The following is a 16,035-nucleotide window of genomic DNA, read 5'->3' as shown; positions in this document are numbered from 1 at the left end:
CACCCTGTATTCACACCCTACATGCTATTGTAATAATCTTTGCACAAAGGATGCCTTGTAAGGTATCATTTGAAAACTTATAATTCACTGGTCAATATCATGGTAAAATGTGTGCGGCATTGTATGTAAAGTTATGAATTTCCCCCCGCATGGCATTGATGGGGCATGTTCAAACTCCACAATAGTTAGGCAAAACAGGTCAAGCAAGTTTTAAAGGGATGTGCGTTTACCTCAAATTTCCATGTAAACAGAGTCCTCAGACAATGAAAGGGGGAGGGCAGAGGACAAGAGAGGTCTGCATTTCAGCAAATAGGGGTGAGAAAAACAGCATGGGACTTTTTACCAGGAGATTTTTCTGCCTGGCTCTCACATGGAAGGAATTTGTACTAGAAAGTGCTCTCAAGGGCTTGCATTTCCAAGGGGGAAATGAAATATAAAAGTGATGGGCAAACACCCCAAGCCACTCCTCTCTCCCTGTCCAGCTCCGTCTTTGTACCTGAGAAGACCAGAAGAAACAGCTGCTGGACATGAGGGAGGTGTCCTGACTGGAAGAGTTCAGTCTGTAATGCTGATAGGATGGGGTAAGGACTTCACTTTTGAATCAAGTATAGTTTAAGTTAAGTACCAGGAAGCTTTTTATCTTTATTTTTCATGTAACCATTTCTAACTTTCATGCACCATTTCTTGTACTTCCTTAAAATCTCTCTCTTTGTAGTTTAAATACATCTGTTTTTATTCTTTTATGGAAATGAAGTTAAATTGTCAGGGTAACTCAATTTGAGGTGACAAATTATTGTGTATTGTTCCCTTAAAGCAGGGGTGGGCAAACGTTCTGGCCCGAGGGCCACATCGGGGAATAGAAATTGTACGGCGGGCCATAAATGGTCACAAAAGTGGGGTTGGGGTACGAGAAGGAGTGCAGGTTCTGGCTGGGGGTGTGGGCTCTGGGGTAGGGCCGGAAATGAGAGGTTTGGGGTGAAGGAGGGTGCTCTGGGCTGGGATCAAGGGGTTTGGAGAGTAGGAGGGGGATCAGAGCTGGGACAGGGGTTTGGGGTGCAGGGAGAGGCTCGGGGGTGCAGGCTCCAAGCAGCCTGGAAGCAGTGGCATGTCCCTTCTCCAGCTCCTACATGGAAGCACAGTCAGGTGGATCTGAACGCTGCCCATCTGCAGGCACCACCCCTACAGCTCCCATTGGAGCCCTGGAGGGGGCCATCGGAGCACGTAGGAGCCAGAGCGGGGCCATGCCACAGGTTTTGGGAGCCGCGTGGTGTGGCCCCCAACCCATCACCCTAGCTGGAACGCAGGAGGAGCCCCCTGAACCAGTGCCCTGGCTGGAGTGCCAGAGCGGGGACGAGTCGTGGGGTGCAGCTCCCGACCCAGCACCCCAGCTGGAGCACGGGAGTGGGGCAAGCTCCAGCGGGAGCCTGGGGGCCGGCTTAAAATGGCTTGCAGGCCGTAGTTTATTCACACCTACCTTAAAAGGACAATAGAACTATCTCTGGACTGCCCAGAAATTTTTTTTTTGGGGGGAGGGGGTAAATCTGGGAGTGGGAGTGTCTTAGGTTTACCCTGAAAAAGTAACCAAGGCTGATAAAAGCCAGAGTGTAACCCAAGTGTGGCTGGTAGGTTGTGACTTGCACGAAGGAAGGCTGTTTGTGGATGGCCCCGGTGGGCGTTACTTCCACAAGGCATTGTAAGGCATCCTAGGGTGCAGGACGGGGGTAACAGAGCCCTCACCTCACCATGTCACAACAGGTATTTGGAATCACACACATGGGTGGCTCAGAAGCCAGTCATTGCTCTGTGAGGCAAGTGCCATAGAGAAGGGTAACTGTGAGAAGCTTTCCTGGCGCAGCTTCGCTCCACTGCGCACCCTTTCTGGGCTTGGCAAACCAGCTCTGACTGGTGTGACAGAATGGTGGTGGTGACAGACATTGAGGGAAGAATTTCAGGATGATAAAGGCCACTTTCCTAGAGAGATGGGTGGAGTTCAGCCCAGAGCAGCAGCACTGAGCCGCGTACAGAAACGGCTTTAGATTGTAAACTTTGTGGGGAAAAAGACAATGCTATTCAGCTATGAAGCACTACATGTTTTCCGTGCTATACAACATTTTCTCCAATCGTAGTGACTCACCGTTTATACTGATTTTACCGAGAATAAATTAAAAAAGGAAAACTAACAAAAACAGAATGTCAGACATGTGTCCTACTGTATTGGATCAGAAACTAAATATAGCCATGTGGAATGGACCAGGTCTATGCATTAGGGGACTGTTTCCTCTTCCTTCCCCCCACCTCTCTCAACACTGAGCCTTTGTGGGAAATGCATCAATATTCAGATTAAATACCAGCCATACCTGATGGTTGAATTTCGGTCAAAGAGGAAGTTGTTTTTAAATAAAAATTTCTAAATAACACAGTCCCTGTCTAAGCGTCCAATCTCAGATTCTTGTGACCTGATATAATAACAGTGTCGTACAGGTTATTCACAAAAGGAAAAAGTGTGAACAGAGTTAGGTTAGTACAAACAACGGGTTTTATATCTCTTGAAAGAAACCGCTCTAGCCCGCGGTAGGAAGTCTGCTCTTGGAAGCAGTCCCGGGGAAGGCTGTTGCACTCAGGAATACAGACGGGAAGGGAAACCCGTGGAGGGCTTTAAATGTTTCAATTTTACACACTAATGAACAAAAGTAAATGGGGGTTAGATCTGGTGGGTGACCCCAGGAGCAGCTGCCCCTCCGTGTAATGTGCCCACGGCTACACCCCCAAAGACACACGTGCCGCGGGCGAGCCGGCCCCCTCCATGTATGTGCCTGGGCAGGTCCCCCTGGGACACAGGCTCGATGCTGATCCCTGGGGCCAACCAATAACTCAGGGCCCACCGCAGCCTCCTCCCCCCGACACAAGCCCCGCCCCTTGCGCCCCACCCCCACTTATCAGAACCTGCCCCATCTCTCCTGGCCACGCCCCTGCTCCCCGCCCCCTTCCCTCGCTGTCCCTGAGCTCCAGCCCCCGACGGTGCCGGCAGAGCCGGAGCGAGCGGTCGCGCCCCGGAGACTCCGCTGCCGGCCCCGCCATGGTCTCGGCTCCGCGCTGCCGGTCCGGCGCCCGGGGGCTCCTGGCGCTGCTGCTGCTGCTGCCCCTGCCCGGGGCTCGCGGTGAGTCGCGGCGGCCCCAGCAGCGGGCGGTGCCCCGGGCTGCGCGGGGCCGGCGGGCGGGGACCTGCGGCTGCCCCGCACTGGCTGCGCGGGGTGCGGAGCGGGGGGCAGCGAGCCCCGCCCGAGGCGGCACCGCCCCACTGGCTGCGGGCGCAGGGGCTCGGCCCGGCCAGTCGGGGCCCTGGGGAGCGAGCGGCCGCGGGACAGCCCGGGCCGGGGGACAGGTGTGAGCGGGCAGGGCAGCGGGCTTGGCCCCACGGCCCGTCGGGGCGGGTGTTTCCGCTGCCAGAGACCCGCCGGGGCGATGTCTTGTCTTGGCCCCGCTTCTGCCCGTGAGAGACAAGCCCGGAGCTCCCCAGTGCCCGTCCCCCGGCCTGGGAAACCAACTCACCGTCTGCAGCGGGGCTGTGCGGGGCCGGGGTCTGGGGTGGGACCCCAGATAACTGTGCGTGGAGCCCTTTGCTCACCCGGTCCTGGCTTTACTCTGGCTGTGCTGGTTCCTCTACTGGTGATGTGGCCTCTCAGCCCGGTTTTAGTGTAATTAACCCCTTCACCGTCTCACTGGGAAGTGGGGAGAATAAGTTGTTGGCTCCAGGGACGATGCCCCCAGCACCTGGATATATTGTAAGGAGTCAGCGCAGAGCTGGTAGCTGAAGTCTTGTGAGCCGATGAGATGGTCCCAAGAGAGGACAGGATCAGCAGGGGAGTGCAGGCTAATGGAAGCCCAGATCAGACAGGATTAAGAAAGAGAATTTGATCGGTGAACTCAGGCAAGAGGAGGAGGAGGAGTAGGAGATTTGTCTGGGAAGGGGCAGTTATAGAAGTGGAGAGGATCAAGGATGCTGTTAGAAGGCAGAAACACAAGGCAGTGACTATAAGAATGGCTGTAGTGGGTCTGACCAATGGTCCATCTACCCCATTATCCTGCCTCTGATAGTAGTCGGTGCCAGATGCTACACGGGGAATGAACAGAACAGGGCGATTATAGAGTGATCCATCCCCTGTGGTCCAGTGCCAGAGTCTGGCAGGCAGAGGGTTAAAGACACCCAGAGCATGTGGTTGTGCCCCTGACCATCTTGGCTAATAGCCATTGATGGACCTGCCCTCCATGAACTTAACTAATTCTCTTTTCAACTCAGTTATACTTTTGGCCTTCACAACATCATGTTCACTGATGGGACGGAGGAAGGGATATGGGGCAATAGTTGAAGGGATAGGTGGGATCAGAGGAGTACTTTTGAGATTGGGGGAGACCAGAGCTTGTTCGCATTTGATTCTAGTGAGCTGGTAACATGTCAGGGGGTCTCCTATTGTGAATGGCACTCCAGGCATGTTGACAGGGCCAAAGATTATCCATCTCTAAAACTGAACTGTAATCCTCACTCTTGTGCGGAGGAATAGATTGTTTACGGTTCAAAGAGTTAATTGATGGTGTGGCTACAAGGACAGTACACCTCATGCATGTGGACATCTTGCACTGTCCAGTCTCAGAAATAGTAAGGAAAATGAAATGAGTAAAATTAGTTGCATTTTTTTGTTTGTCTTAGTGATGTTGTTCAGTGGTACTTTCACTTGTGTGTTAGAGATAGAGCTTTGAAATATTTATAGGAGAGAGAAGGAGCAATTCTGGGATTGGGCCTCTTTTCTTTTAGCCTGTTTTGTCAGATACTAAAACTGTAAAAGTCACTCTAGTCATCTTGTGGCATCTGATGTCTTTCCGGGAGTGGCCTGGCTGTTTATATGATTTTCAGAACAGTCAGATGAGTGAACTGATGATTTTTCCTTTTGCAAAATTCCTTTTTCTACAGTGTCTGTGCTGAAAACAATCCCAGGCATCCCTGAAAAAAACCCCAAATAAAACTGCTGATTGTAAGATGGAGAAATACCCATTCTTGCTCTGAGCACAGGATTCATGGTGATCAAAAGAAGCTTTTGTTTAAGGGATAAATCTCTCCAGCTCGAGTTGGTCACTAGCTGGCCCACTTGGAGTGTGGGTGGGAGCTGGAGAGTTGCTTAGGCTGGAGCTCGTCATACAGTGGGGACTCAGCTACTCTGTGCTGCTAATCCAATCGCGCTCTGCACCTCCACCGTTATTGTGCAGCGCGGTCGCTCTTGCTCGCCTAATTCCTGTTTAGAGAACTTGACCTAGCACAGCCGTGAAGACGCCTTTAGTTTAAACCCCTGGTTGTCGGAGGCTTGTCTGTTCTCATAGGCTACTGGAAAACCTGAGGAACCCCCACAACGGGGCTCCCCTGGCCTGTGGCAGGTCCCTGTAGCATCTAAGGCATGTCAGGATCCTTTTCAGCGAAGGCGGCTGTGTGAGATTATTTAAAATAAATCACTCTCCTATTAACATGAGAGTATGTTCTTATGTTTTTTTGATAGGTCTGTGTGGGACCCCGCCAACGCTCAGTCGTGCCGTCCCCCGTGATACTAGTCGCACAGAGGGCTTCCCGATCGGCACAGAAGTGACGTACAGGTGCAGTGATCCCTTTGTTAAAATCCCTGGAAAGTCAGACACTGTAGTTTGCCTTTCAAACTCACAGTGGTCAACCATTGAAGAATTTTGTAATGGTAAGTATTTTATTTTCTCTGGAACAAATTTGCTCGGGCCACCCTTCGCTGATGGAAATGTCAGACTTTCCCCCACTGAATAGGTCTACTCAAAATTAGCTTTAATGACTAGTTTCAAGTTCCTTGCTGGATCAGTGACAATATACAATTAACCTGCTTATTCAAGAATCTTGTTGCAAAGCTGTCAAGGTTCCTTCCCCACTCTGAACTCTAGGGTACAGATGTGGGGACCCGCATGAAAGCCCCCTAAGCTTATTTCTACCAGCTTAGGTTAAAACCTGGTACACTGCCACCACCAAGTGATTTAACAAGAAACAGGGAAAGGACCACTTGGAGTTCCTCGTCCCCCAAAATATCCCCCCAAGCCCTTACACCCCTTTTCCTGGGGAGGCTTGAGTATAATATCCTAACCAATTGGTTACAAAGTGAGCAAAGACCCAACCCCCTGGGTCTTTGGGCAATGGAAAAATCAGTCAGGTTCTTAAAAGAAGGCTTTTATTAAAAAGAAAAGGTAAAAATCATCTCTGTAAAATCAGGATGGAAAATAACTTTATTGGGTAATCAGATTCAAAGAGCCCAGAGGAACCCCCTCTAGCCTTAGTTCAAAGTTACAACAAAACAGAGATGAACCTTCCTCTAGCAAAGGAAAAGTTCACAAGTTGAGAAAACAAAGATAAACTAATATGCCTTGCCTGGCTGTTACTTACAAGTTTGAAATATGAGAGATTTGTTCAGAAAGATTTGGAGAACATGGTTTCATGTCCGGTCCCTCTTAGTCCCAAGAGCGAACACCACCAAAACAAAGAGCACAAACAAAAGCCTTCTCCCCCTCCCAATCCAAGATTTGAAAGTATCTTGTCCGCTTATTGGTCCTTTGGGTCAGGTGTCAGCCAAGTTACCTGAGTTTCTTAACCCTTTACAGGTAAAAGGATTTTGGTGCCTCTGTCCAGGAGGGATTTTATAGTATTGTATACAGGAGGGTTGTTACCCTGACAATATTCAATTAACCTGCTTATTCAAGAATCTCGTTGCAAAGCAATCTGGGAACATCCATCAATGAGACAACTTGGGCTTTATTCAGGAATGTGTGGTTTAGATGGACAGGAATGGGAAGTAATTTTCTATTTGAGTTTTGACTGCTCAGAATTAGGTGGGGATGCTTTCATCCTCAGGACGCTCATACAGTTTTGCTACATTGCCAGGTAGATATGAAATAAAGCTGTTTTGAAAATGATTTACTGCATAGTTCCACTTATATTACAAAATTGCATAAGCGTCCTGGCTGGGAGCTGGCGGGGGAGGGCAGTGCATCCAGGAGAGAGTCGCGTGGAGCCAATTGCGTGCCTCCGCCTAGGAGCTGGACCTGCTGCTGGCCGCTTCTGGGGCACAGAACAGTTCGCGGTGCCAGGACAGGGACAGTGGCATCCCCACTGTACCACTGACAGGGAGCCGCCCCATGTAAGCCCATGCCCCAATTCCCTGCCAGGCCTGAGCAGCTGAGGGGAGGATGATTTTGTTCAATCAGTGGCAACTGAGGATGTAGAGAAGGAAAGATTTGCAAGGGAACATGGTCTGTTTTTGCCATGTGCACTTTAAGCTACTGGCAGGGAATCCAAACGGGAGTTTTGTGAGTTGTCGATATAACGATCACATCCAAAGCTGTGAGAGCAGATAGGATCCCAAAGACAGGTGCACAAGAAAGAGGGTGGGCCAAGGCGAGAATCCTGGCAGATTCTCACTGATGGGGTGGGGCTCGGGGAGAGTTAGAGGATCCCCCAAACCATACCTGAAAGTACAAGATGGAAGAGTCTGGGGGAAAACTGTGAGAGGATGGAGTGACAAAAGCCAGCAGATGATGGGATTAAAAGAAGTAGAAATGCTTGATGGTGTCCAAGGCACTGAGAGGTCAAGGAGAATGGGGTGGGGTAGAGGCCCTGGGAATTGTGTGAGACTTCAATAAAGTGGAGAGAGTGGACAGAGAATAGAGAGGGCCACAAGGTTGCAGTTGAAAATTACAACCGTGCAGTTGTTGCCGGCACAGGGGCCCAAGGATAGCAGCAGTGAGGTTCGGTGCCCGGAGTGCTTCACGCCAATAAAGATACCGGGGTGGAGAAACAATCAAAGTTTATTTGAGATCTCAAAGTGGTGCAAGGAGACGGGCAAGTCTCAAATCGAGCACACCAGCAAAAACAGTTTCTCTCTTCTNTGCAAGGAGACAGGCAAGTCTCAAATCGAGCACACCAGCAAAAACAGTTTCTCTCTTCTTTATACATTTTACAACTAAGCCCCCCTTCTCTCACCCTCTCTACCACCCCCTCTACTCCCCCTCCCCTCTCTACCGAAGGCATGTTTATACATTTAAGCAACTAAATCATTCTAGGGCTATAAATCTAGTTTGTTAGTAACTTCTCTCTAAACAGTTATTTGGTCCTGTTTACCCTTAGTTTGTTACCCCTTCCCCAGCTAGAAACATGCAAACCTCATCATTATTGTTTGGTACCTGAAATGAGCAAGGTCGTAATTGCTAACCAGCTATTTACACATTCCAATACCTGTCCTTGGTTAAGATCGATCAGAGTTAAACATGGAAGAACAGAGTTTAAACATGGAAGAACTCTGGCTCAGGCAGGCCTAGTGACCCCAACACAGTGGTTGTAAACAGAATGTTCAGTTAGAATTGGAGATGAGGAGCAGGTGAAAATCTGTCTTTCTCTTTCTGCAGCTTTAATCTACTAATTCGTTTCTCTCTCTCTTAGCTCCTTCCTTTTCTTTTTTACTCCTTACTTCGTACCACCCGCTATTTGGAGCAGCACCCAGTTAACTTTGTTGAAGTTGCTTGCGTCTCTTCCTTAAAAATAATTTTTTAAAAATCTCCCTTCCCCTACATATTTTGTCAAGTGTCCTGCTCTAATGCTCATATGCAGTGCTGTGGCTGTACTGTAATAGCTGCTGCTGCCTCTAAATAGGGTTACCAGAGAGCAACCGTGAAAAAACAGCACAGGAGGTGGGGGGTCACGGGGAGGGGGGATAGGCGCCTATATAAGAAAAATTCCCAAAAAACAGGACTGTCCCTTTAAAAATGGGACATCTGGTCACCCTATCTCTAAATCATAAACTTTTGGGGCAGGGTACCTGTTTGGTACCCTTCACTTATGTTACAGAGCTGTGTTTCTGCTTTTTTTTTAAATACGTGTGTGTGTGTGTGTTTATAAACATAAAGCTAAAAGTACAATTTTTATGCCTATCTTTATAGCTAAATCTTTCAGACCATGTTTTTGTTTGTTGTTCGTTTGTTTTTGCTAGGTGGCTGTCGTGCCACACCAAGGTTAAAATCTGCTGTCTTAAGTAAGGAAGATGAGAGGAGGAATTACTGTCCTCCTGGGACCACTGTGAGTTATGTCTGTCGTCCAGGATATGAGGAGACCGAACTGAGACCTGTCATTACTTGTCTTAAGAATTCAACATGGTCAGAAGCCCATGAGTTCTGTAGAGGTGGGTGTCTTTTTTGTCACTTTTCTCTCTCCATTGAGCGAGTGGCCCTCTGTGAGCAGATAGGAGTGTTTTGTGTTAAGCAGCTGGTTCACATTTCGGCACTGGCTTGTCAATGTTAGTTTGAAAACCCTTTTTGTCAGGTTTTGATTTGAAATTTGAATTCAGCTTTAAATGTAGAGAGAAAGCAAAGTGAGCACTATTGAACATTAGACAGCACTTGCAGTAGCTAAGCTTTTCATTGTGTTTGTTGTGCTTCCCAGCAGCAATAGGAAATCACAAACAATGCAGTAAAGTTAATATCCTACTCTGGTAAATATTCATTTAACAATGGTGAGCACAGTATCCCTGGAAGCTATATGTGAAGGAGAATAATAGTATTATTTTTGTCGTTGTTAAAATTCACACATTTAAAAATTCTAGCCTCAGAGACCACTCATTCAGCATACAGTTCAACCAAACTGAATCACCGTATTAAAAAATAAATGTAATATTTAATAACTCTATGTATGGCAAAGTTGTTAAAATACCAAAATACATAACAAAATTTCAATGACGAATGGCCTGCATTGTGAAGAATACTATAAGTGTTGGCAAAGCTCCCTGTATTGAGTGTGTGTCTGTTCTATTCCGTGCAAAACCTACATTAATACAGGGTGAGAGGAAGGAGCCAACTGAGTGATCACCCTTAACTGCAGCTCTTTGTATGTAGGTGTTATATTCTGTTTGACAGAAATAGGTTATATCTTAATACTGATGTGAATTTCTTGTGCAGTCTTAGACTCAAGTAGTCTGGCATGTCTGCTTAGGAAAACACTGGATGTATATAATAGGCCATATATTTTTATGTGCAAAAATCCTTGTCCCCATCAAGGACAGAGATATTTTCCCAATATACTCATTAGTGCTGTTTGTAGCTTTCTCTGTGGCTCCCTGAATGCAGCAGGTCTCTTCTGTTTGGCATGTGGACACGGTGAGTGTCTGATGATGTGTGCTTTCTGGTAATAAGTGCCTGGCACCAGAGGAAGCATCACAAATAATTCCCTGTACCAGATAGGAAGAGTCTCTGCCATTGAAGTTGACAAAGTGATAGAATTTAACACTTAATATGGACATAAGAATATCCACAGTTAAGTAGGAAAAAAACCCCAGAGAGGAGAGTGAACTAACTGCACTGCTAGTCTGCCATTGCCATAGTCCAGGGGTGGCCAAATGTACTGACACTTTGAGCCGCATACAACAATCAAGAGCCGGAGCAGCAGGCACCTGCTGGGGCTCAGGGCTTCAGCCCCGCTCCTGCTAAAAGCCCTGAGACCCATCACCCTGCTGGGCAGAAGCCCACCAGCCTGGTCCAAGACTGAAGTCCCAAGATTTCTCCCCCAACCCAAGTCTGGTAGGGGGGCTCCGTGAGCTGCACTTTCACTCTAAAAGAGCCATATGTGGCTCGCGAGCCACAGTTTAGTCACCCCGGCCATAGTCTCTTGTAAGTCTGTTAGAGTTTGTTGCATCAACATAACACGCTAACACTGATCTTGTTCTGTGCTAGGGAAATCGTGTGGTGTTCCAAAAGGACCAGAGCATGGCAGAGCTGTTGATGCAACAAATTACCTGTATGGTGCAAGAGTAAACATCATTTGTGATGACGGGTGAGTGTTGGGCAGCCTGTGCTGATTAATTCACAGAGCTTAGTTTGGTGAACAGTGGAAAATGAATAATAGAAATTCCGATCTAATTTAAAAACCTAATCTCAGCAGGTGCTACAGATCTGGTGTCCTGGCTGCAGGGCCCTATTGAAAAAGTATAACCTTCACGCTGAATTTGGCCAGGTGTGGATCATGATCCCTCAGTCCTCCAGCTGAAAGATTAAGTTGGGAGGAAGCAGGTGCAGCTACGGTATCATGGGGTGCGCTTCAATTTGTTCAAGCTGCTGTTGGAAAAACTACCATAATATGTGATTGGGTTCTAGTTTCATTGGATTGTGCAGGTACTTTCAGGACATCAGAGTCATTGAACAGGAAAGCACATGGCATGAGCATGGATGTCTTCGTTTTAATTCATATATCATTTTGTTTTTCACTGTATCACCCATTTAGGTGATATGTGCAGGCAACAAGGGTTAGATTCCCTGTGCTGGGATCAGGATGATTGGGAGGGGCTGGTTATGGAATAAATTGCCTAGGGAAGTTGTGGAATCTCTGTCATTGTAAATTTTTAAGAGCAGGTTAGACAAACGCCTGTCAGGGATGGTCTAGATCAGGGGTCTCAAACTCAAATGACCATGAGGGCCGCATGAGGACTAGTGCATTGGCCCGAGGGCTGCATCACTGACACCCACCCCTTGCTGCCCCCAGCCCCGCCCCCACTCCACCCCTTCCATGAGGCCCCGCCCCTACCCCACCTCTTCCCTACCCCCATTCCAACCCCTTCCCCGAAGTCCTCACCCCAACTCTGCCCCCTCTGTGCCCCCAGGCAGTGCAGGAGGGGTGTGGGGTGTGATGGGGGCTCAGGGCAGGGAGTTGAGGTTCAGGAGGTGTGTAGCAGGGGGCTCAGGGCAGGGAATTGGGGGGTGGGGTGCAGGAGGGGTGCGGGGTGCAGCAGGGGGTCGGGGCGCAGGGTGTGGCAGTGGCTCAGGACAGGGAGTTGGGGTGCGGGAGGGTGTGGGATGTGGCAGGGGGCTCAGGGCAGGGAGTTGGGGTGCGGGAGGGTGTGGGATGTGGCAGGGGGCTCCGAACAGGGGGTTGGGATGCGGGGTGCGGGCTCCGGCCTGGCGCCGCTTACCTAGAGCGACTCCAGGGTGGCAGCACCTCCCTGAAGAGAGAGGCTCAGGACTAGGGCAGAAGGGCAGGGGAAGGGCAGCCTGCCCTGGCCCTAGTGAAGAGGGATACTAGGACCTGCCGGCAGCCTGCAAAGCGGAGCGGATTCAACATGTGCTGCAGACTCCAGGCTCCGGGGCAGTGAGGAGGCAGCAAGTGGGGGCCGGGAGACACTCCGGGGGGGGGGGGGGGCGTGTGGGGGTGGCAGGTGCCCCAAACATTGGGGAGCAGCTCACGGGGAGCTTAACAGGCACAGAAAATAACTCGAGGGGGTGGGGGTGAGGGGAGTTTGGCAGCGACAGGAAGTAATGGGGGGGGGCGTGGGGAGCTCCACGGGCCACAGGGAAGACCTCCGCGGGCCACATGCGGCCCACGGGCCGCGTGTTTGAGACCCTGGTCTAGATAATACTTAGTCCTGCCTGAGAGCAAGGGACTGGACTAGAAAACCTCTTGAGGCTCCTTCCAGTCCTATGATTCTGTCTTCAAACCCCACAGAGATTGGGAGACAGAGAGAAGGCCTTTTCCTGTAGCTGAGCCATCAGCCTACTTCTCAGGGGATGTAATAACAACTAACTGTTGTCAGAGATCAAATCCCTTTACAAAGGAGGGCAGTATTGTTTACCCCATTTTACAGAAGGGGAAGTGACTTCCCAAGATCATGCACAGGCCAGAGGCAGAAATGAGAATAGAATCCAAGTTTCCTGAGTCCCAGTCCAGTGGTTTTTCCTCTAGGCAATACTGCAGCTGAGTTGCACCCACAAGAATGACCAAGCTGTTGTTGTGATACTTCACATTGTCCTATGCAGAAGTGTACAGAAGCTGCACACCTTGGAATTGTGTCCGCCAATGAAAGCTTTGGGTTTAAATGGGCTGATTAGGTTTGGACATTGAGATGTTCAGGATTTGAAAGAGTGGCAGCAGCGGGACAGTCCTTGCGCAGCTGTCTTCTCCCCCTGTTGTTGCTGTCAGCACAAGTGGCCTTTGGGTGTAATGTTCTAAGTTGGAAGAAAAGCGGTAGCCACCTGGCCACAAATGATGTTCATGTCTATCCTTGGTGGCCCCTGTCCTTTCAGCAGACCGGTGAAAGAACCTGCAGAGACCAGCTTTACTAGGTGCACCTCTCATCTGTTTCTCTAAACCTCCTTGACAAATAAATAAGGCCATGACCTTTAGCCTGTAGTGTTAAAGGAAGTAGCGAAGGCTAAGTGACTGCATTGCCAGTATGCAGAACTTCCTGTGCAAGAATTAGCTAGAGGTCTAGCTAAGTGGGTCTTGGGTGTGGACTGTTGCCAACTCTTTGGTAGAAGAGCAGAGTTAAAATAGGCAGAGGAATGATGGCACTAAGCAGGCTGAGCTACTGACTTCCCGAGTGACAGAGACACCCCTTTTAGTACTTTGCTCCCCATTTCTCTGGGCCAGTAATCCAAGGTGTAGAATGCCAACAGCCCACATCCCAAGCACTGTTCTGCAGATTGGAAGGAGGGAGGTGTGACGCAGCCTCCTACTCTGCAAATCCAAACCTCTTTCACATGCGAACACTCTGAGAAGATTAACATTCTGAAAAATTACTAATTTCCTTAGTGTTTTTTAAATTCTGGAACTTATCTCGGGACTTATTCATAGATTCATAGATTATAGGACTGGAAGGGACCTCGAGAGGTCATCGAGTCCAGTCCCCTGCCCGCATGGCAGGACCAAATACTGTCTAGACCATCCCTGATAGACATTTATCTAACCTACTCTTAAATATCTCCAGAGACGGAGATTCCACAACCTCCCTAGGCAATTTGTTCCAGTGTTTAACCACCCTGACAGTTAGGAACTTTTTCCTAATGTCCAACCTAGACCTCCCTTGCTGCAGTTTAAACCCATTGTTCCTGGTTCTATCCTTAGAGGCTAAGGTGAACAAGTTCTCTCCCTCCTCCTCATGACACCCTTTTAGATACCTGAAAACTGCTATCATGTCCCCTCTCAGTCTTCTCTTTTCCAAACTAAACAAACCCAGTTCTTTCAGCCTTCCTTCATAGGTCATGTTCTCAAGACCTTTAATCATTCTTGTTGCTCTTCTTTGGACCCTTTCCAATTTCTCGACATCTTTTTTAAAATGCGGTGCCCAGAACTGGACACAATACTCCAGCTGAGGCCTAACCAGAGCAGAGTAGAGCGGAAGAATGACTTCTCGTGTCTTGCTCACAACACACCTGTTAATGCATCCCAGAATCATGTTTGCTTTTTTTTTTTTTTTTTCATTTTTAATGCTTCTTATATCTTCCACCTTCTGGAGATGTAAGATATAAGAAGCATTAAAAATGTGTAGAAAAGAGATTTATTTGTTTCCCTTTGCTAAGGTTTAACAAAGATATTGCCCAGAAATTCCCAAGCATCTGGCTAGGATAGTCTTTAAGGGGAAGGATTTCACCTGCTAACATGGTCTCTGCAATCTTATACCCACCTATTTGCTTGTTCTACATTGGCTTTGACCACTCAGCATTCCTTGGTCCTAGGGATCATGTTGGTACTTAAAGCAGGAATGACCCTACAGGATCACTTACTGGCAGAAAGAACCCCTTTTCCAAAGTTCTGGACTATTACAGGAGTAATTAGAGAGTTAGGTAAGAAACTTTTTCTCTTTTCTTTAGGTTCAGATTACGCGGGAGGACTTTCATCCAATGTACGCTGAAGGGAGATCAAGTTGAATGGAGTCAACTTCCAACTTGTGAAGGTCAGGCTATTTTTATGGCTTTAAGAAGAACTCCTGATTGGAGCTGTTGCACAGTAACTGTTACAGACAGGACCGGCTCTAGGCACCAGCAAACCAAGCACGTACTTGGGGTGGCAGAATTCCAGGGGCAGCATTCCGGGTGGTTTTTTATTTCTTTTGCTTTGGCAGTTGCGCTCTCGGTTTTTGTTTTTGTTTTCTGTTTTTTGTTTTTGTTTTTGTTTTTGTTTTTGTTTTTTTGCTTGGGGAGGCAAAAAAACTAGAGCCAGCCCTGGTTACAAAGCTTTCATGTGTGTTTTATATTCACTCGATTTAGATTATGTCGATCATATAGATATTTTTGGGAAGGGGGAGACATGATGAAAGTGTAGGAGGATCCATTGTGTTGCTGGTGACTTCTGTGGAAGCCACACTTCAAACAAACCAAAAAAAAAAGCACAGCCCTCTATCCCTACAGAGCATTCCCCTTGAGCTTGTTATCTGGTGTATAGATTCCAACCCAACTAACGACCTAATCAGACGTGAACCCTGAACACGGGGATGATGGGGTTTGATTAGTTTCTCATTCTTCCCCAAATAATCTCTTCTGCTTTTGAAGTCTTTCATCCAACTTCTTTTATTTAGTGTAATTCCTCCCTGTTAACTATTCTCCTCCCTTCCCCTCAAAACCAACCAACCCAACCGCACTCAAAATCTCAGGCTATTTCAGAGTAAAATTCAGTATGAAAAGTTCTTCCCAATCTATTTGGTTTAACTTTTTTGTCCTTTTGGACACGCCCTTCCAGAGCTGACGTTTTATGGAGCATCTCCTTGAGCAATGGACATACTGGTTTGGGTCAAGTCTAAAGGCAGAAAAACCTTCAGAATCTGAAAGGGGTCTTGCTTCAAATGTTAAAATGCAATGTTAAGTCCTCTTCCAAATGGCTACATAGCTTTCTGGGGGGATCTGAGACAACTTTCTTAGTGAAGCTCTCTTCAGTTCATCTTCAATGTAAACTTTAATTTTCATGTTGACCTTCTTTGCTTCAGCAATACCTTGTCTTCCACCTCCTGATATCCCCCATGGATCCCGTACTGTTCAGAGTGAACAAGAGTTTTCCTTTGGCTTAGCGGTAACTTACAAATGTGACCAGGGCTTCTCTCTTATTGGAGAGGCCTCCATTCATTGTACAACAAAAGATCATGACAACGGAGAGTGGAGTGGGCCTGCCCCTGAATGCAAAGATTAGTAGCGTCTGTTTTTTATCCCCTTCTTGTTCTACTATCTCCTCCGGGAAAAACT

At 48.1% G+C, this 16,035-nt stretch overlaps 2 protein-coding genes across 2 annotated transcripts in view; both read left to right on the top strand.

The window, feature by feature from the left end:
• The window catches only part of LOC117875743 (sushi, von Willebrand factor type A, EGF and pentraxin domain-containing protein 1-like), a 243,151-nt gene that overhangs the window by 149,826 nt on the left and 77,290 nt on the right, over positions 1–16,035 (top strand). The gene's annotated exons all lie outside the window — the stretch shown is intronic.
• Positions 3,003–16,014, top strand: LOC117875749 (complement decay-accelerating factor-like). The gene is made up of 6 exons (XM_034767097.1): positions 3,003–3,158; positions 5,544–5,732; positions 9,036–9,224; positions 10,768–10,867; positions 14,674–14,756; positions 15,783–16,014. The coding sequence occupies exons 1-6, from the start codon at positions 3,077–3,079 to the stop codon at positions 15,980–15,982; spliced, it is 843 nt and encodes a 280-aa protein (XP_034622988.1). The 5' UTR covers positions 3,003–3,076; the 3' UTR covers positions 15,983–16,014.

The sequence above is a fragment of the Trachemys scripta genome, chromosome 4 (genome assembly GCF_013100865.1).
Source record: "Trachemys scripta elegans isolate TJP31775 chromosome 4, CAS_Tse_1.0, whole genome shotgun sequence".
NCBI classification, from domain to species: domain Eukaryota; kingdom Metazoa; phylum Chordata; order Testudines; family Emydidae; genus Trachemys; species Trachemys scripta.
The sequence above is the reverse complement of the archived record's forward strand: the minus strand, read 5'-3'. Positions and strand labels throughout refer to the sequence as shown.

Coding starts and splice junctions, on each gene's coding strand:
- LOC117875749 (XM_034767097.1), top strand. CDS start 3,077: ATGGTCTCGGCTCCGCGCTGCCGGTCCGGCGCCCGGGGGCTCCTGGCG. Junction 3,159..5,543: donor GCCCCTGCCCGGGGCTCGCG/GTGAGTCGCGGC, acceptor TTTTTTTGATAG/GTCTGTGTGGGACCCCGCCA. Junction 14,757..15,782: donor TCAACTTCCAACTTGTGAAG/GTCAGGCTATTT, acceptor TCTTTGCTTCAG/CAATACCTTGTCTTCCACCT.